A 20,168-nucleotide genomic window follows, 5' to 3' on the forward strand; every position below is an offset into this window, starting at 1 on the left:
GCCGTGTCGTGTCCGTGTCGGCAGCTCCAGGGAGGGTCGGGTGGAGGGAGGGGAGGATGGAGCGGGCAGCCGGGCGGCCGTGAGCGGGGCGGGAGCCGACCCAGAGCGGAGCCAGCAGGCCGCGGGCAGGCCCGGGCGGGGGAGAGGCGAGGCAGGGAAGGGAAGGGAAGGAAGGCGGCTGGGTGAAGGGTCGTGTGGCGGAGGGGGCTCCGGGCGGAGAGCGGGCGGGCGGCCGGGGCTCCCGCTCCGTAGGGCGGCCGGCGGGGCAGGATGAGCCAGGAGGAGATCTTGAGGAAATTCATTAAGCGAGTCCAGGCCATGAAGGACACGGACCACAATGGGGAGGACAACTTCGCCAGCGACTTCATGGTGAGGGGCGGTGGCGCGGGCGGGGCGGGCGGGGCTCCTGCCGCCCCCAGGGCCGGGCGATGACCCGCAGCCCCTTCCCCATCCCCCGCCAGAGAGGGGGCGTCGGGGCGGGCGGGCGTCGCATCCCTAGGGGTGACCTGCTATTGTGTGCCCCGGGGCTCGGCCGGCTCTCTGTGCCCACCTCGACTTCGGAGCTCGGCGGGGGAAGGGAGGGAGAGGGGGAGAGCGTCCGCCTGGATTTAGCCTCCTTCCTGACCCCCAGTCCCGGGAGGTTTGTCACCGCGGCCCCGGCCCTTCCCCGCGCCTGCGGAGGTGGTGGTCATCGGCTCTTGCAAAATTAACCGGGAGGCTCCTCGTCCGCCCCCCCCCCCCGCTGCTTTCCCTGAGCGCATAAAGGGGACAGAGGCGGCGCGGGGGGGGGGCTGCGAGCTCTTCCTCGCCCTTGCAGCCCCTTTTCTGCGGGTTTGCCGTCTGTGATGTCAGCTGGGGATAATCGGGCACTCCTCCCCTCCTTCCCTTTTTATCTGCCCCTCTAGCTGCCTGCTTGAGATTTCTCTTCTTTCCGTGGAGATGTGTTAAATGTATTGATAGTCCTCGGAGGAATATTCATCTTCCCTTCGCTAACATCTCCCATCCCCCATCGCAGCCCTGTCTGTATCCCTCGTCCTTTCTTCCTTCTAGATCAGTTCACCGTTAGCATTTGGTTAACGTGTGCGCTCGGGGAAAATTTCTATTAGAGAATTAGTGCTTTTCCTGGTTTATTTTAGCTGTTTAACAGGGCTGTTGCAATATCTTGGGAGTTTCATCTTTTGAACTAGTCGTCTGAGCTGTGAACAATAATTTTGATTGGGCAGATGTTGCTGGCACTTTCCAATACCATTTAAATACTTATTATCAAAATGCAGTTTGACCCCCAGAAGAGCTGAAGGAGAGCAGGTTAGTGCTCTCCGTATCTGTCTTTGTAGCTCGTTTTATTGTGCGTCGCTCTTGGGATTAAAAGCACATCGTTAGCCCTTTAAGCTGTCAGTCTGTGCCAGTGGTCTGGGAACAACAAAAAAAAAAATAAAATTAAAAAAAAAATCTCAATGTAAGTGTCACATCGGAGATTGTCCGAAATGTGGGGAGGAGGCCGCGGATGTTGCGCAAGGCAGAGGGGCGTTGGGAGCGCTGGCAGGTTCAGGGCTGGAAGAGGAAGTGGACTTTGGGAAGTAACGAGTTCATCCAGGGTGGGGAGGGAGCCCGTGGGAAATCGGCTGCGCTCTTTGGGCAGGATTTTGCAAATACTAAAAGTATGCTGCTGAAACGTCTGAGCGTGTGGGAAAGGAAGAGAGAAACGTGTGAAATGAAGAATGGTATTGGAGCGATAGGACCCTTCTAAATGTTCACATGAGAGCTTAAAGGTTACAGAATTTGACAGAAGCTTTTTATTGAGTCATAGTTTTAGTAATATAATTGCTATTTAACACGGATTGACGTCTTGCCCTGCACTGATGAACCCGTCTTGTTCATGTAAATTATATATACTTTACAGAAATACTGGCCTGGACTAGTGCAAAATGTGGGACATTTTTAATAATCTCTGTGTTAAGTATTTTGTTCTACATCTCCTAATCCGCCTCTACCATTTCATATCTGATAGTTGTCCTGACGTTTTAGCTTTGTTGTAGTCAAATGACATACAATACATATTTTTATCATCCTTTCTTTGAAGCAGTGGCACCTCTGTATGGAAAAATAGCTTTTGTTTGAATTTCTCTATTTGACAACGTCTTGTTTCTGTAGCTTTCAATGATATAGACAGTGAGTTTTCCCATTGCTTTCCTGTAGCTGCATGAAAAGAGAATGCAGGTAAATATGGGAAAAATAAGATTATAGGAACTAATGGGCAAGATATTTCAGGAGAAAAATGTATTACCTGAGTGTTAAATATTTCAGGGAGAATTGTGTTGAAAATTTCTTTTGTCCTCTTAACACTTTGTATTTCAAAGTTTCATATTTGACTTTCGTATTGTAAATAATAGGAAAACCAGGAAATTAGGATCTTCAGCTCTAATATTCACCTTTATGTAGTAAACTAGACATAGATTAGTGTGAGGAAAAGAATCATAGCTGCTGATGTTTAACTGTTTTTTTCACTATGAATGTATTGGGGTATTTTGGGATTTTTGGGCTATGTGTTTTGGGGTGTATTTGGCTGTCTTAACAGAGCCATGCTCAGATTCTCTTTGAAATGATTTAAAAGGAAGAAGGAAAGAGAGGTAAAAGGTAAATAAGTTTCAGTATTCTGTTCAGTGAAAGAATTAGTAGATATTTTTTGAGGAGTGAGAAGGGAGGGAGGAGGTTGTGTGTTCTCATTTAAGTGCAGGATGTTCTGTGGCTGTTAAATAATGTCAAGTTTGTGGAATAGGATTTGCTGTTACTCATTGCTTCGTTTCCAAGTCAAAATGGAATCTAAAATATGAATGGAATAATGGGTGAATGCAAATGAAAACAATTCTTTACCTTAAGGTCTTTGTTGCTTTGAATGTGTTGAGTAATAGGCTTAGAGAGTTGTATGTAGGCCTGAGTGAATGAATTAAAAGTGAGTGCTGGAGGAGAGGGTAGAGAAACTAGAGGTGTGCACAGGCAGGCTGATAAGCCTGGCTGATTGCTATTGAAAGTCCAGAGTGTAAATGACTAAGGCTGCAATTTAATAATGCCATTGACATACCTGGAAACAACTTCTGCTTGGAAGGTGGAAAGTTGAATATTACCCCCTCCACCACTGCCTCTCCAGCTCCTTCTGATAACAAGATAAATTCTGTAATCTGGACACCAGTAGCAAGTTTGTTACTGGAAATCAAATGTATTTAATTAATTTGCAATAAGAAGTAAGCAGGACTTTGGTAGATCACTTCAATATTCTGGGTGTGACCAGTTAGGATTAAATGAAGTGGATAGTTTGAAAGCAGGACTGACATGTCTGTAAGCCTTGCCAGTAATCAAGTATATGTGCAAATGGGGCAGGTGGGCTTTTTCCTAAAATAATACAGGTGAGGATTTTGCTACTATGGTTGCAGTACATCCAAGGAGTATACTTTTTCCTGTTTTTTTGCTGGCATTGCTATTTGAGTAGAAGGAAATAAGTATAGATTACTTCCTCTTGGTGTTTCATGCTGTATAAATGCCACCAGCGTGGTCTAGGTTCTGATTTTTTTGTAATGAATGTGTGTGTTACATCAATCAAGGGTTGGAAGTCAAAGTTCCATATGGAGGAAAAGAAAACAGCCATTCTAGAATTTAGAAAGACTTTGATAAATATTACTTGTTGGTTTATTTTTAAATTTTAATTTACCATAATTAACACATTTTTTTTGTTTTCTTTTGTTATAGTCATGACAAAAGCATTCTGACACTCTCATTTCTATTGTTTGATGTAGGTTGCCGTTGTTATGGGAGAACTTAAATACGAACTTTGTGAAGCTTTACCTTCAAAAATCTGATGTTTCAATTGTTTTGTGGTATATGAGGGTCTTGCTTCATCTTTTGAGTTATATATCTGGCTAATCTGTTGTCATGGGACACTGTGTATGGCTGAGAATTATTTTTTTTTTTGTGCTGGATACTGTGTAGGGGACTCTCAGCTGCTGTTTGGAGGTAGTGGTGTCAAAATGATCTTGTCTTAGATCATCAGTCTAAGTAATAATGATTGTTTTTTACCAACTTTATTGCACCTAGTCACAGATCTCTTTATACCTTTCATTCAAGAGGGCAGAGGTAACTAACTCAACTGAATATTGTTTGTGTTCGGTTCAATCGAAGAGGACACATTTAGGTTTGGAAACAGTAAAGTACTCAAGGTACTGTTTTCTGGAGTATGAAAGGGAATTTGAATGGTTTGAAACAGGTAAAAAACTAATTTACATGCTTTTTACCTCTAGAGAGTTTTGGTTTTGACATTTTTATAGTTAAGCATTTCTAACTGATTGTTTTGTGAAAGTGCTGTTTAAATAAAATGGGAGATGGAATGTGCTTGGCTTGTAAGGATAAAATGTAGCTGGTCATAGGAAATGTTATACCAGATGTTATAAAACTTGCTTTGTGCATTTTTCAAGGCTTTTGTTTTTTTTTGTTTCTTTTGTTTTTTTCCAGAAAAGGCACAATTTTTGAAGTGTCTAAAGGTTGCTTAAAATGAATAAAGTGTCTACAGTATACTAAATTACTGATTAAAGCTACTGAGATACATAATGAAATATCACATACTGATACCAGTCATGACATAGATTTTTTTTCCATGGTTCTGGAACAGCATTAGGGATACCAGAAATAACTATTCAACTGTAGCACTTCAGAAATGCCCCTCTTAAAAGCTTGTCTGTGTATTCATGTGTATTTGCATAAGCCTTTCCGATTCAAATACTATTAGTGCACCACTTGAGTATCTGTGAAGATATCTTTCAAACTCATAAGGCAGACATACAGTCTGGAAGCTTATAAAATATTTATCTTTTTTTAGTATCTCTGCTTTTTAAGTTTTTTTAAGATCTCACCATATAGACATTTTTTGGAATTTTCTAGTATCTATTGAATGAGTTTTGTGCTTGTAATATATTGTTAGAAACACTAATGCTTTGTCATATGTGTTATAAAATGCATGCTGTCTTTTCAAGAGATGTTATGTGTATTTGTAAAGATTAAACTGGGAAAAATCCTTTCATAGAATCAACTACATGGTAAACTGTTTCTTGAAACTTCAAATCCAAGATTTAATTGGTGTAAGCAGAGGTTTGCATAGAATTCTTGTAAACTGTGTTCTTTTGAAAAAAAATCAACTGTTTGGAGCACTTATTTTCCCTGAAGTGTGGCAGAAGGAGGAATTGCCTTGGAGAAAATGACCTGTAAGTGTGTTGTACAGATGATCAGTTATAAGAAACTCTGCTCTTAGCAATGAGTTAATAGGTCATAGGCAACTGTCACTTCAGATATGCCTTGTGCATTGTTATCCTTTCAGGGTTAAATAATGGATCTCTTAGTAATCGCCTTTCATATTATGCTTAAATTTGCGTGTAAATGTATTTTTAAAGTTGTTTCCATTAACTGTATTTCAGCTGGATGCTGTTAATTTGTATGTGGGGGGCACACCCCAGCACGTTACTTTGTGTGTGGTTACAGTCATCGAGACCATTCATAAAACTTCTTTTACATGCACCCAGCCTGGTTGGGGCAATGTGACTGAATAGTCATTTCAGTAAACCCAAACTTCAGAGGCTTCTGAAATTTTGTGAAATACTGTTCATTCAATGCTATGTGAAAATACAGGTTTTCATGAACAATCCTTCAGTTTAAATATTCAGCTTTGTCCCCTTCTGAGGAAACAAGTTTTGTTTCTGTGGCTTCAAAGATGCCATTCTGAATTTTCATAGAGGCAGTTGAATACAGCCACAAAGCCTCTGTAGTGACCCTGAGATATAAGAACTTGCAAACTCTGCCTGAAATTGCTGCTCTTTCAGTACGTGAAACTAAACCAAGTCAGTTAGGCAATGCTCTGGGTTTTGTCAGATAGCTTGTGTGGTAATAAGTTCTGTTTGCTCATTTTGCAAAGACACCAGTGTTTTAAGTCTGCTGTTCTTTTGGAATAAAGGGTTGTGCATGGCTTTTGCAGAATATTAAAGAAGCATTCAGGAGGAGCAAATGGTGATGTTGACCTTGCACCTCATGGCATACTACATGCACTCCAAATAATTTAAATAGCATGTCAAATACTTTGTTTTTATTCTTACCTCAATTCTACAGTACCTTTTGCTGTACTTAGTTAGATATATGGATAGATAGATAGTTATCTACAGATATGTATCTATGGATATGTCTCATGTGACTGTAATTCATCAGCCTTAGACCCTAATCTGTAGTTCTGTGTACATGCTTATGTATTTGTATATGCATGATTGTATGTCTGTGTACTACTCTGCCTATGTGCGACTGATCTAAAGTATGGATTTCTTGGTTTGGTTTATATGTAATTTACTTTAAAATTGCAGTCAGGTCATTTTCCTTGATGCTGTTAAAGCTAAATACAAGTTATCAGTTCTGTGAGCAGGGGAAGGTTAAGCAGGTATTCAGATTATGTACTATGTATAAATTTGTTGATCATGAGTGCAACAAAAGTCTGAGGTGTCTATGTTAATCTGTTCAAGCCATTGGTTTGTAATAAACAGGAATTATACTTTATCTTCTTCACTGTTACTATTTAAGATTCGTGGATTTCCCATTGTGTACTGCTGCAGTTTGACTATATATGCCTAGTACAAAGGACTTTTTGGTGTAGGGAAAATAGTAATGCATTTCTTTGTGCTGGGAAAACTTGAAACTGTACAAGTGCCTTGGGTATGGATTTCTTGAACTGAAATAAGATGGTAGATGATGGGGTTTTTTTTTTCTTGGTCTTATAAAGCAGCCTTCAGTTAGGAAGAGGCATCCATGTTAAAAGTCAGGTAAGGAGCTGAGTAAAGCACAAGTGAATTAGGTAGAGTAGGAGCTCTTTGTGCCATTAGGAAGTGCAGTGTTTGCATCCTGGTGTTTTCTTCAAGCTGTTGTACTCCACAATTGCTGTGGTTATGGCAGCACAGGCTTGGATAATTCCGCTGTGTGCATTTGCCCTGAATGAAGCGTGGACGTGCATTTCTATTTCTTTTAACTAGCACATGAATGTTGCAGAGAAGATTAAGCTCTTTGTTTCCCTGCTTCATCTAGCAAAAAAAACTTCCTAATAGAAACTTAACTCGTGAAAGTATTTGCTCAGATTTGAGCAATCAGAATGTATTTATGAAAGGACAGCACTCTGGCATGGCTGTGGAGTTTTGGATCTGCAACCTGGAGCCCCAGAGAGCAGCTGTATTGTTGGAGCTGTGTCTGGAGTCCCTGTGCATCTTCAAGAAGCCAGATTATGTTCAGACCCAGTATTGATGAGACAACATGAATGCAAAGCCAGTAGCTTTGCTGGGGAAGCTGAGAGTGCAGCAAGGTAAGGAAAGAATTGAAAGAGCAGAAGAGCACAGTCAGGTCTGTCAGGCTTTAGGACTGTCCTTCTGGGTTGGAAACTGTTGTTTTAAAGTATCTCTAAAATACTGGTGTCAGAATGTTTCAGTCACTGAGGTTTGCAGGGGAAAGTTACTGCTTGTGTCCCTGAAGGCCTTGTTCTAGCTACCCTTTTGTCATCAGCTCTATAATGAAAAAATTCGTACACAGCTAAAAAGAACAAGTAGAGAAAAATGTTTCCCAAAAGGTACCAAATAAATAGAGGTATAAATGGATGTCCTAGTTTAGTTGACCTAATTTTTGCTCCTATCTGTCTTCCTACAAGCCAATACTTTTAATTTCTTTAAAAGGCAATTTTATTGGTCTTAATTTATGGGAAGACTTAAAGGCAATATTGTCCTAATGGAAGAGTCTTGTGAAAGTGAAACTTGGAAAAATTGAATTATCAGCTCAAAGAAGTAGCAAGGCAGTTCCTTCAATGGGGGAAATATCTGGCTATTAAGAGATGACTGAAGCTATGAATGATGTTGCCTCATGGGCTACACATGTCATTAGGAACAGAAGCAAATAAAGAAACAAGTTTCATTCATTCAGATTTGTGGAAGGAAGCATCAATAGTTTGAAGGAAATCCTACCATAATGTTTCTGGCAGTTAATTTTCTATATTAATTTTACTTCTGAGCTCCCTTAGTTCTGCAGAAAGAATTGAATTGCCTAGTGTTAAGAATGTGCCAAGGGCAACTATATGAGTAAACTGAAAGTTTTAAGTGCTGCATGGATTGGTTGGATTGTTCTATTTTTGATTTGCTGTGATTTGGAGAAATCCTAACATAGTTGTTAAGGGTATCCATGTAATTTGTGTTCCTTCCTGTTTGGCAGAAGGGCTATGTGCTTCATATTTTACATGTTGGAGAGCAGGCCTTGATTCCTAAACATTATTGAAATTTATTAGTTTTAATTGCCTGATCTTTGCTATGATTTTTGGTGTCTAAAGTCATGGGTTGGAAAGCATCAGTCTCCAAGGGGAAGTTAGCTTAGTTAAAACCATATTGCTTTAAAGAATGTATGTAGTACTACTTTAATCTCTTTCTTTTAGTTATGACACTGAACTTGTCATTTTCAAATAAACTTTTTTTGCATTAACTTCCTTTTTTTGTAGTCTTATAAGGTGTAGCTGGGTTTGTTTTTCTAAGGTCAGAGTACAGTGGGTGTCCCTTTGAACAGTTTTACATCTTGCTGCATTTGTCCTGCTGTCTTGTCATATTTGCTGTCTCATGTGGATGACATCTGCTTTTTGTTTTTCTTCTGAAAACACACAGATGTTTTGTACTCTTTGTGATCACAGGAGGAACAGCTATGTGGATCAGTGGAGGAGTGTGGTTTTTGGGGGTCTGGAGAGGTAAATGACCATCTTTCAGCTGTGCAGCTGGGCTGCAGTGGCAACAAGGGGCCAAGGCTTTTCTTCTGGGCAGCTAATAAAATCAAAGAGAGGCTGAAAGCAATGTTGTGCATGAGTGATGTCTTGTGTTCCTGCTTTTATTGAGGTTGGGCAGTCAGCACCTCTGCTATTGTTGCTATCCTTGCTATCTTTCTTATTTGCTTTAGGGTCAGTATCATGGATGAGAAATTAATATCTTGTGCTGAGCTAGATTAGTTCTAGGTTCTAGTTCATGCACATTTTTCCTGGATTTACTAGCATGATTTCCAGCTACCTGGCAGCATTGGGAGTCTCAGGGGCTTGTTCCAGAATTTTAATATTTTTTTCCATTGGTGATTACGATTTAAAATACATTTTGTCTTCCATTATGATAGTATGGCATTATTTTTTATACTCCTGGTAGTTCTTGGAGGACACAGCTATCTTTGAACATCTCAGTTCCAAACTGAAAGGATGTTTCATGGGTTTCCTGTCCAAGTGTTCAGAGGACTTGTCAGTGTAGATTATGCATCCTGTTTAAATGACTGATTACTGTGGGAACTGCTCTGCTCTTGAGAAGCCTGAGTAGTGTTCTACTCTGTCCTGAATGTTTCAGTTCTTATTTGATTGTTTGACTCTGTAATGCATAACCCTGTGATGGAACAGTGTCTTTTTTTTCCTCAAGTGTGTGGGTAGCACATGTGGTACTTGGGTATAGCTTCCTATTTAGACAAATGCTCTTATTAGATTAGTTGTCCAGATGTTTCACTGCTCAAAACTGAGAGATCAATTAATATAAAAAGCAAAACAGACACAAGTGACAGGAATAGTGCACTGCTCTTCAACTGTGGATAGGCTGGGCTGGAAGTTGATGTCTGGCTGCTCTGTGAGTGAGTAAAATTAATCATGGAGTTGTCTCAGTGGTAAATGTATCATGTCCTGCATATTTGCAGTGCATAGCTCTTTTTTTTACTGTTTGTACACATGTAGAAAATCAGTATTAATTCTTCCTTTATTTTCTGTTTGAATGTTTACCTTCATGCATGGGAAGCAGGATTACAGCTGGAATGCTTTTGTTATTACTTACTCCCTCATGTATATTCTGATAATTTTAGCAAATAGGTATTTGTTAATTGAAATGAATGCAGTTGTCCAGTAGGAATACTCAGGGGAAACATTTAGCTCAAAATAAAGCTGGAAAATGAAACAGTGTTCTGGAGGGAAGGGCATATGTAGGTTAGTTGAACTGCTTCAAGAAACTGAGAATTCCTGTAGAGTAGAATTAATTATAAATTGCCTATAGGGCAGCACCCCTATTGCACAAACTGCAAAAGGAAGGAAATAATCTCTTAGATACTGTGAATGTCCCCAGATAACTCTAAGTGTTCAACAGTTACTTCTAAGATTTCCATTTTAGTAGTTTAGGTGGTTACACAAAACTGTGTGGATTTTTATTAAGACCAAATCAGTCTGTAAAATTAATTTTAACTCATTTTCTTTGAGGTTACATAAACAGAACTGTGATGTTAATAACTGTATGTAAATGTCAATGGAGAAAAATGACTGATTTTAGGCAGGTAGAAAGGACTTGCAAAGTACTGCGGTCACACACTGGAATTTACTTTAGTAAAGAACTAGGGTGTTTTATAGATCCTTTATTTTCTGTTATTTTTACTTCATGAAGACTAGGCCTGGAAGGGAGAAATATGTTGTTTCCTTTAATAGCCCTTTGCTAGAAAATTGCATTAAGTGCTACACAGGCACTTAAAACTTTGCACATGAGTCTGCTTTTCAAACTGAATGCTCTGAAATACGTTGCTATTAAGCTGCTCTGAAATAAGTTGTTATTAAGCTGCAGGTTAAGCCCTATCACAACCTTTTATATTTTTCTTGTAAACAGAAGACCTTTTCCAGAGGCTGTTCCACAGAGCTGCTGTGGAAATTGCCCTGGAGTTCTGTAGTAACACTGCTACAGTTGCTTCTTCAACCGGTGCCATCTATTTTCTTAATATTTTGACCAAGATGATGAAATGTGAGCTTTCATTTCTTTTCCCTTTTGTGGTGAATATGCAGCTTGCAGACTGTCTGAGATGTCAACTTCCTATTTTTGTTGTTCTGAAAAGATCAGGTGAAACTGTGGCAGAGAAGCCTAGGTGTAGTTTTTTACAAATTACAGAAATTTAGAGCTTGTTGATAAATTCTTTAAAGTGAGGGACCAATAACACTGAAAAAATGTGTGTATCCCAAAGTCATCAAGCTGTTGCCATAAATCAGTGTGATTTCCTAAAGGGAAAGAATATTTCTTTATAAAATGCTAGCTAATTCCATAACTAATACTAATATGGAGTAGCCTGGGTGTGAGCTTGCATTTGGTGCCTTACACATGATTAAACATGTTGGTATTTTTGGTGCAAAACTATAGCAGCATGTCTTTCTGGCATGGCAATTTAAAAAAGCATTAGCACTGTTTAAATTGGTGATTGTGTGAAAATGAAGCCAGCATCCTGTTTCTCCAGCCTTAGAGCATACATAATGGGCTTTCCTTCTTGTATTCATAGAAAAAAAATATTCCCTGTCTGGTACAGTAAGATGGTATGATCATCCAATGAAAATATGTGGATATAAAAATCTCAGTGATGATGTCTTTAGCTCTTGTGGAGAAAGGTTACTTCCAGATATACTAAGTGTATATGAGGTCAAGATATGTTTAGAAGTGAGAAAAGCAGCAATGAAGTAACAAGGGAATTCAGTGAAGGGTTATAAGAAGGTAAAGAAGTGATTTATTTCTTGACACAGTACCTTTTGAACTAAAAATGACCATGATTTTTTGCTAGGTAGAGGATCATGTAGGGCATGTCAGGGAGGCACTGGAATTGCCTTTTGTAAATAAATGCAAAAATGAGTTTCTTTTTATTCTTTGACTGCCATGTGGTTTATTTTGTAATTTGTTTTTCTTATTAGTTTATTGGGCTGTTGTATTACTTAACACTGTAACACCTGCAGAACTTAATGCTGATTTAGGGGTTTCCCAAATGGTGTACTGATGGTATAGATGGAATACTTTGCATGGAACACCTGAATTAGATAAATGATAACAAAGCAGACAATATTTCCTTATTATATAGAGTTCCCCCCCCTTCCCCTGCTGACAGGTTCTTTTTAGTGTGGTACTGGATTCTGTTGTTTATTGGTGACAGCTGAGAGGGTAGAATGTTGTTCTTATGGGAATGTTGCTGTATTGGTTTTGCATGGCCTGATTTTGGTACTGGGTGGGGGCTACAGGAGTGGCTTCTTTGAGAAGCCACCAGAGGCTTCCCCCACATCCAACAGAGCCAATGCCAGCAGCTCCAAGAGGGACCCATTGCTGGTTGAGGTTGAGCCATCAGTGATGGTGGCAGCACCTCTGGGATGACATATTCAAGAAGAAAACCCAAAAAAGTTATTGTGCAGAAGTAATTGTAATTGTGGCCAGAGAACAGCAGACTGAGAATATCTGAGAGAAACAGCCCTGCAGGCACCCAGGGCAGTGCAGAAGGAGGGGCAGGAGGGGCTCCAGGTGCTGGAGCAGATTCCCTGGGGCAGCCCACGGTGAGGCAGCTGTGCCCCTGCAGCCAGGGAGCTCCATGGGGAGCAGAGATCCACCTGCAGCCCCTGGAGGACTCCACGCTGGAGCAGGTGGATGTCCAAGGGAGGCTGTGACCCTGTGGGAAGCCCACCTGGGAACAGACTCCTGACAGGGAGAAGCCCCTGCTGGACCAAGTTTCCTAGTAGGACTTGTGACCGTGTGGGGGTCACACTGGAGCAATCTGTTCATGAAGGACTGCACCACATGGAATAGTGGCCCACATTGGAAGAGTTCATGAACTGTAGCTTGTGGGAAGGGCTCACACTGGAGAAGTTCCTGGAGAACTGTCTCCTGTGGGAGGGATCCCATGGTGGAGCAGGAGAAGGGTTCTTCTCTCTGAGCAGTGGTAGAAAAAAAACATATGATGAACTGTCACGTCACCCCCATTCCCCACCTCCCTGCTCTACTTGGGAGGAGGATGTAGAGCCTGGGAGGGAGGGTTGGAGGAAGGATGTTTTGGTTTGTTTTGTTTGTTTTTAATATTTGTTTTACTTCTGATTATTTGTTGGTAATAAATTCAGTTAATATTCCAAAGTCAAATCTATTTTGCCTGTGTTGGCTGTCAGTGAGTGCTCTCTCTCTGTTCTTAAGTTATGAGCTTTTCATCATATTCATTATATTTTTTGTCTCCCTTCTCCAGTTGCAGAGGAGAGGGATAGAGTGGCTTTGGTGGGCACCTGGCACCAGCCAGGGTCTACCCACCACAGCAGTTTACCAACTTTGTATGCCTGAGCTGCAGATCTGTTTGGATGGAGATCCCAACCTTCTCTGCTTCCTGTGTTTGGTGGGTTAGTGGGTATGTGATTGTCATATTGTGTGAAAAGTACATAAAATCTTTTAATTTACCAGATGGGCTTGAGAAACCCTTAAAACTCACAACACATCTTAACAGCACAAAAACAAAGTTACCTCACTTGCTTCTGGAGGTTACCTTGAAGACCATCGGGGAAGGACTTTTTTTGGAAGACAGAAATTCTTGCTCATATGAGCTTCCTCTTGTATTCATAGTCTTGTCTTTGACTTGTCTTTAGCTTATTTGATCTAGCTTCTGGACATTATACAAACAAGATACCCTTCAGGAATTCTGTGTTTATATCAGCTGCTTGTTGAATCATCCTATGAAGTGTGTAGTTTTCCACTGGGCGTAGTATTTCTGTCAGATCTTATGCAAATTGCAATATGTGTTTTTGATCCATATCAACTCCAATATCTCTTGAATGTTTTAATTCTGCTCCCCTCTTTATGTTGTGTTTGGATTTTCCTAGGTTTTCTTTTCAATTCTGTTTGTGCTACCTTATCCCTGGGCTGCTAAAATGATCTCCTTATTTTTCTAAAACCTTTGGCTTTTGCTGGTTTTGGATGACAGAAGCCATTGCATGATGAGTGGGAAACCATACGATTAAGTTTCCTACAGTTCTTTAACTTCACTTCTAGACTAGAAGCTCTTCAGAACAAGCATTGGCTTCATGCAGGTTGTGATGGATTTGATGAACTGAAGGTAAATGATTAACTGCAGTTTAGTTTGGTACCCTTTTAAGCTGTGTGAGTATTGCATGATCAGTTGTTGGATTATAAGAAAGTATATGTGGGGGGGGGGTTGTTTTCTTTTTCTTAATTCAGTGGTCAAAACAGAACTGGCTGGTCTATTTGGGTCTTGGTTTTAAATTCAGAACAGAGTAGCTTGGCCACACATTTTATTGTCTGTGCTATCCTCTTACAGAGAAAGTTACATTTAAAAGTGTTGCCTGGCTCTGATAGTCACTGCTTTTTTAATGACTATGGACAAATATATTTAACCAGACTAGTTTATATGGTCTTTATAAGAATCTTCATGCAGCGTCCCTTATGAATTTTCCTGTTGTGGTTTGTTCATTTCACCAGGAATAATATTTCCAGGTTTGTACTGGACCAGGTAATATTGCTTATGGATCCCTTTCCTCAAAAGAGCCACTGGAGTGTTGAGGTTTTGTCTAAGCTTGGTTGTTACAGAGATTCATGGAGATCAAAGCCTAATTTGAGTATTCAGAAATAAATATTGAGTCCTGACAGCTACAAGGAATGCAGTCAGTATTCAGAGGGAATAGCAGTGAAGCTTGCACTGGGGCCAGGATGCAATCTTCTAGTAAGTGGTATACTTGAGCATGTTCACATCCTCTGCTATTCACCATAATGCATCTATAAGAAGCACTTGCATCCTGATAAGACATTGTGATACTTCACTGCTCCTGTGAATTAATTTGCTTTGGCTATAGAGTATGTGTTTCTGTATTTTGCATTTTAAAGCCAGGACTTAGCAATCCTGTATGTCTCATCCTATTACTTGTCATGCAGTTACTGTCTCTTTAGAACAAACGTGTATTGCTGTCTGGGCTTATTAGCATTAATGGCTGTTCTGGTTGCCCAGTGGAATACTGATGCACAGTGCTAGAAACTGGGAATGAGAAGAAGGTAGCCTTTAAGGGAAATCACAAATGGAAGGATTAAAAAGGGCATTGCTTTAGAAAAATGCTACTGTCCTTTAAAGTCAAACTGCAGCAGCAGATACAGAAGTTGAGATTGAATTTAACTGATGTGTTGAAAATGAATTGAGGTCTTTTAAAGGTTTGGAATGCTGCCACTTCATTAAGGGAAAATAATACTGAGAAACTTTGAGTCCTATTTAACTGTGGTTAAATAATTTTCCTAGTAATAAGTAGGGAGTTCCAATATTTGGAAAGGGTCATTGTTTCTCCCCAGTCCAAATTTCATGCAATATCTATAGCCTATTTTCTAGCTAGAAACACTGCAATAGGCAATCTTCAAGATCTGTAGGAATTTAGGAGTTTGGGTTTTTTCTTAAAGGTACATCTGTTTCCTCACTGAAGAGCAAGTCATGTAGTTTTCATGGCTGTAAGCAGCAATGCTACTTGTTCTTTTTAAGCTGGTTAGTGCTATGTAGCCTAATTTTCACCAGTTGCTCTTTTTTTCGTATAAAAAAGAAACTCCCACTTTGGTTTAGTATTTGCTATCTTTGTGAAATTTTAAATTCAATTCTTCCTTATCTAACTTTTCCTGAGAGCGGCTTTGATAGATCAGAGGAAATAACTTTGGTAATGCAATTCTCCTCATTTCCTGTATTTTATCTACTTATTTTGTCATTCTGAAGAACTGTGACTAGCAGTTTCACGAGTTTGGAGATTTAAAATTGGAGAAATGACATCTAATTGCACTTTTAAATAATTGAAATATAAGTTCAGTACTCACTAAAACGCTATAACATGTATGTTTCTTGAGGGAGGTAAAACAACATTTTGATGGAGAGGGCAGCAGAGTAGAGTGAAGGTTAGGAGGAAGCTGTTCAGAATGAGGAGTTTTTGAAGACTACATTGTATTTTAGTGACCTAGAGCAGGAGAGGTGTTCATGGCTTATTTGTGTGCAGGTTGGCAGTGTGCTGCTGTCTCCATGAGGAATGTATGTTGAGCAATGTGCTGAGTTGAAAGAGACAGCAAAAATGTGGAGGAAGTTCTGCTTGTGCAGGGAGCTGTCACCAGTATTTTACATTCAAACAAGGCCTGACTGGTCTCTGCAGGCAGTGGGGCTTTGTGATGCCAATCCAGCTGCTGCTGCTCTTCCAGAGTGACCACTCTGTGTCACCAAGGCACATTGTTAATTCTGTGGCTTTGCTGAAATAGGTTCTGGTTTTCCAGAATTAGGATGTGAATTTGACCACAGCTCAGATTTTTTTTTTAATGTAGATGTAAGCAGAGAAAAGAGGAATACTGAGTGAGTGGTGAGCAGCTTTCCTGTTCCTAGATGGGCAATTGTAGGCTGCAGCCAGAGTCCCTAGCAAGTTCTTGTGCAGACAGCATTTGCTCTGAGATGAGGAAGGAATGGCAATAAAGATTAGTGGTTTAGTAAATAAGATTAAAACGACAGAATTTGAGTAAAAAGCTAAGAAGTGAAATACTGTGAAAACTTGATGCAACAGTTAGAGAAAATCTCAATATATAATTAGCTGTTGTCATTGATGTTAACTGTTGCCTCTGGTACAGGCAAAATAAACCAGCTGACCCTTGTCTGTAGGGTGGGAATGAAATTCTGTCCTCATGTTAGTTCATTGTGCCAGAAGCTGAACAGACTTGCATTAATGAAGCATGGCTCATACCAAACTTAAAGAATCCCAAAGTTATAAAGAAAGAAACCCCTCTGTCCTTATCTTATAATCATGTTGATCATCAAAACCTGTTTCCCTGTATTCTATTTGTTAACTTCTGCAATATATGGTGGAAGGAAGCAGATAAATAGTGGTTTATACATTTATGGTTTTAGCTTGAGGGAAACTTCTTTAAAATCTGAAGTATGCCTTAGAATTGTATCCAAGGTGGTAACTTGCCATCTTCTACGAGGTAGAAAAGCCAAGAATCTACTTTAGCTGCTTTTTCTGATGGTATCCAGACACTTAGGTACATAATCAATAATTTAATCAGAATGAATAAACCAGGAAAGAAGTATTGCTTTGTAAAGACTACTTATGTGCTGAGGTGATGGGTTTGTTACTTGAACACAGTAAATTAGTTGAATATTGATAATTGTGATATTAGGTAGAATAGAATAATATGAATGTGATTGTCTTATGCTGCCTGGAAAGGATCTCAAAATGTTATAAACATTTTTAGAGTTTTTTGGGGTGAGGTTTGGGGTGTGTGGGTATTTTTTAGTGCTGTTGAAATTAGAATCTGCTACACATAGTACAATAGGTATATTCATAATTGGGAAAGAAGATGAGTAGATGAATCTACAGATCACTGCATTTGACCAACCAATAGTATCAGCAAGGTGAATGAAGATGTGATCTAAATAAGGCTTACAGGAAATGCTGAAGAGTTGAAATTTGGCCAGGATGTTCCCCTGGTTGCCTTTTTTGCTGTTCTCAAGAAGTATTTGTACATTAAAGTTACCAAAACAATTATCTTGGAAAGAGATGGACCAGCAAGCACAGTGTTATTGTAAGGCATATATGCACATGGGAAATAAAACCTGGAGTTATTTCTGTATTGAGGGCAATTTTCTTGAGATTTCTTTGGATTTGCAGCGTAAGAGCAAAAGGGTAAAACTGTCTTAGACTTGCATGGGCAAGTGGGATCTGAGTAAAAGACAGTTCCTTAAAAACAACTTGGGTAAAAAAACCGACCAGTTCAAATGATCATAACTGCAGTTGTAGTGGTTGGGAGAAAATAATAACAGGAACAAGGGTTTTTTATTTTAAATCCTTTCCAGGCAGTGCAATGCAGTCTGGTGTACATAGTGCAATAGGTACATTATTAATGGGGGAGGAAGAGAAGGAGATAAAGTTTAGGATCATATGATACTTTTCTTCAGAGTGTTAAAACAACGTCATGTGTCAAATCAAATACACACCTAGTCTAATACTGTATTGTGCCTGTAGGACACTGTGAGAATGTTGGGAATGAAATGGAGCCATCCTCCCAGTCTTTCTCAATGGCAGAATCTGAGTAGAAGCTCAGAAGTAGCCACAGTAGCAGCAGGTTGATGAGCACGGACAGCAGAGCCCATCCCTGCTCAGGACAGTGTACTGCTGCCTGGCGTGTTTCAGCAGGCCCTGGACTGCTTGCAAGTGTTTTATGGTTTTAGTTCCATGTAACTTCCTTTCATTCAACTTCCCCAGTTTACTTTTTTTTTACTTTTTTTTTTTTTTTACTATTTTTTCCCCCTTTCCCCCCCCCCCTTTTTTTTTTTCTCCTTTGAGACTGTGGCAATTTTTTTTTAGCCTTTTCCTGTCTGGCAAGAATAACAGATATGAGCAGTAACTATAAGTGGTTCTTCAGGATGTGTCCTTAGCCAGGTCCTGTGCTTGTTCTAATTGGCTTCAAGGTGTTTTTCTTGCTGGGGGATCGAAAGATTCTCTGGCAAGCTGATCCAATATCTTCAAAAAGAAAGCAATCTTCACTTCATAACCCTCTGAAATACTGAATTTCTTTTTTTCAACTTCATATCCTTCCCAGTCTCCTCCACAAGAACCAAGAGATTTCTTGTGTGTGCTACCACTACAATGATAATTTCCTTGATTGTATAGGTTTCATACAATCCTGGGTGCATTAAAATATATCACAAAAATTTAGCTTGCTTTTTGTCACCTTCCTTGTTTGTCTGTCTTCTTTTGTAATTCGTGATGCTGCTTCCCCCCTGGAATGCCCTTGCCCATCAGCCCAACATAATTTGTAGAGGTGTCATTAGTTTACAAGTATGGTCCTGAAGTAAAGTTTAAGATTCCTTCTATATTGGTATTCTCCTTTTAGACTTAAATTTAGACACCCTTGAAGAGGTCAGGCAGCTGGACTAAATGATAATTTTAGGTCTCTTCCAACTGAAATACTCAATTCAAAACTTTGCCTTAACATCTAGATGTAGCGCAGGTGAATAGAAAGAACTACTCATTTCTTCTGACAGCAGTCACTTTATGTGCCTGAACTTTGACTTTGGCTCTTTGGCTTTGCCTTTTATTTAGGGTGTGGTATTTCATGCCTATCACAGAGGATTTTACTCTGTGTTGTAATAATTTACATTATTGCTTCCAAGTCTAAGCCTCTTGAAGGTGGATTTATATTTTAGTAGAGGTAGAACCCATTCTTGTGGCTTTTTTTTTTTCTCCCATAAACATTGGTTGGTGTTTTGGGGTATTTCAGGAAGTAAGAAACAGAAATACCTTTATCTTGCAGGTTTTTTTTAGCACTCACGTTCAGCATCCTGAAAAATGTCAGTAATGTTTCATGAAAGACTTCTTAGTCATGAGATTCTCAGCACTATTGGCTGAGCTTTGTGTCTGGGGCTATATTTGTTCTGTGTCTCTTACCCACAACTGCTGCTGTTACTGGCTGCTTCTGTTGTAGCCTAGGGATGCTTGATAAGAATTTCCTCCTGTGCAGTTGACCTGATAACCAAGGGCTGCCAGCTGCCCTATTTCCATTGGGAGCCAGGGTTTTCCTCTGCCCAAGAGGACACTGACATCTAGTGGATGGGTTCCACTGACACAGGGCAAGAGAACTGCTTAGTGGCCATCTTTCTTCTAAACTTTTGCATAATTTTTCTTTCATTTACATCCTTGAGGTTGTTAGGGAAAAAGGGTAAAGCCCAGTCCATTTTTATGTGATTTCTGGAGTTTAAGATGGGAAGTCTATGCGGTCAAAGTAATTGTGTGTTTTTGTTACTGGGTTTTGAGGTGTTTTTTTTCCTTCAAGTCACCTGCATATTAGCCTGGGTTGTTTGTAATAAAATGATTCAAGTTAGGGCATTAGTTCTCCTCCCGGCCTGTGTAGAATATAAATTACCTGTGGAGCACAGCAAGAGGCAGATCATAAAATCATTGTGTGGTTTGGATTGGAAGGGACCTTAAAGATCATCTAATTCCACTGGCCCTGCTATGGACAGGGACAACATCTTGCTCAAAACTTCACCCGACCTGGCCCTGAACAGTTCCAAAGATGAGGTACCCAGAGCTTTTGTGGGCAACCTGTTCAGGTGTGTCACCACCCTCATAGTAAAACATTTCTTCCTAATATCTTAGCTAAACCTGCCTTCTTTCAGTTTGAAGTAATTTCCTTGGGAAAAGTCCCTTTCCATCTCTGTTGTTGGCTGCTCTAAGGTCTCCTTAAAGCCTTCTCTTCTCCAGGCTGAACAGCCACAACTCTCAGCAAGTGTTCCACCTTCTCACCTCTGAGACACACAGTGCCTCTAAGTTCTCTTCA

The 20,168-nt window shown here is 40.0% G+C and overlaps 1 protein-coding gene across 3 annotated transcripts in view; it reads left to right on the top strand.

Moving 5' to 3' along the window:
• The first annotated feature begins 252 nt into the window (after positions 1-252).
• PTPN12 (protein tyrosine phosphatase non-receptor type 12) overlaps positions 253-20,168 on the top strand; it is a 70,814-nt gene continuing 50,898 nt past the window's right edge. For all 3 annotated transcript variants that reach the window (XM_062491647.1, XM_062491650.1, XM_062491648.1), the window contains exon 1: positions 253-369. In XM_062491647.1, the coding sequence (XP_062347631.1) occupies positions 271-369 (99 nt within the window). In that variant the 5' untranslated portion in view covers positions 253-270. The remainder of the gene's footprint in view (positions 370-20,168) is intronic.

Source organism: Cinclus cinclus, chromosome 4, assembly GCF_963662255.1.
Source record: "Cinclus cinclus chromosome 4, bCinCin1.1, whole genome shotgun sequence".
NCBI lineage: Eukaryota > Metazoa > Chordata > Aves > Passeriformes > Cinclidae > Cinclus > Cinclus cinclus.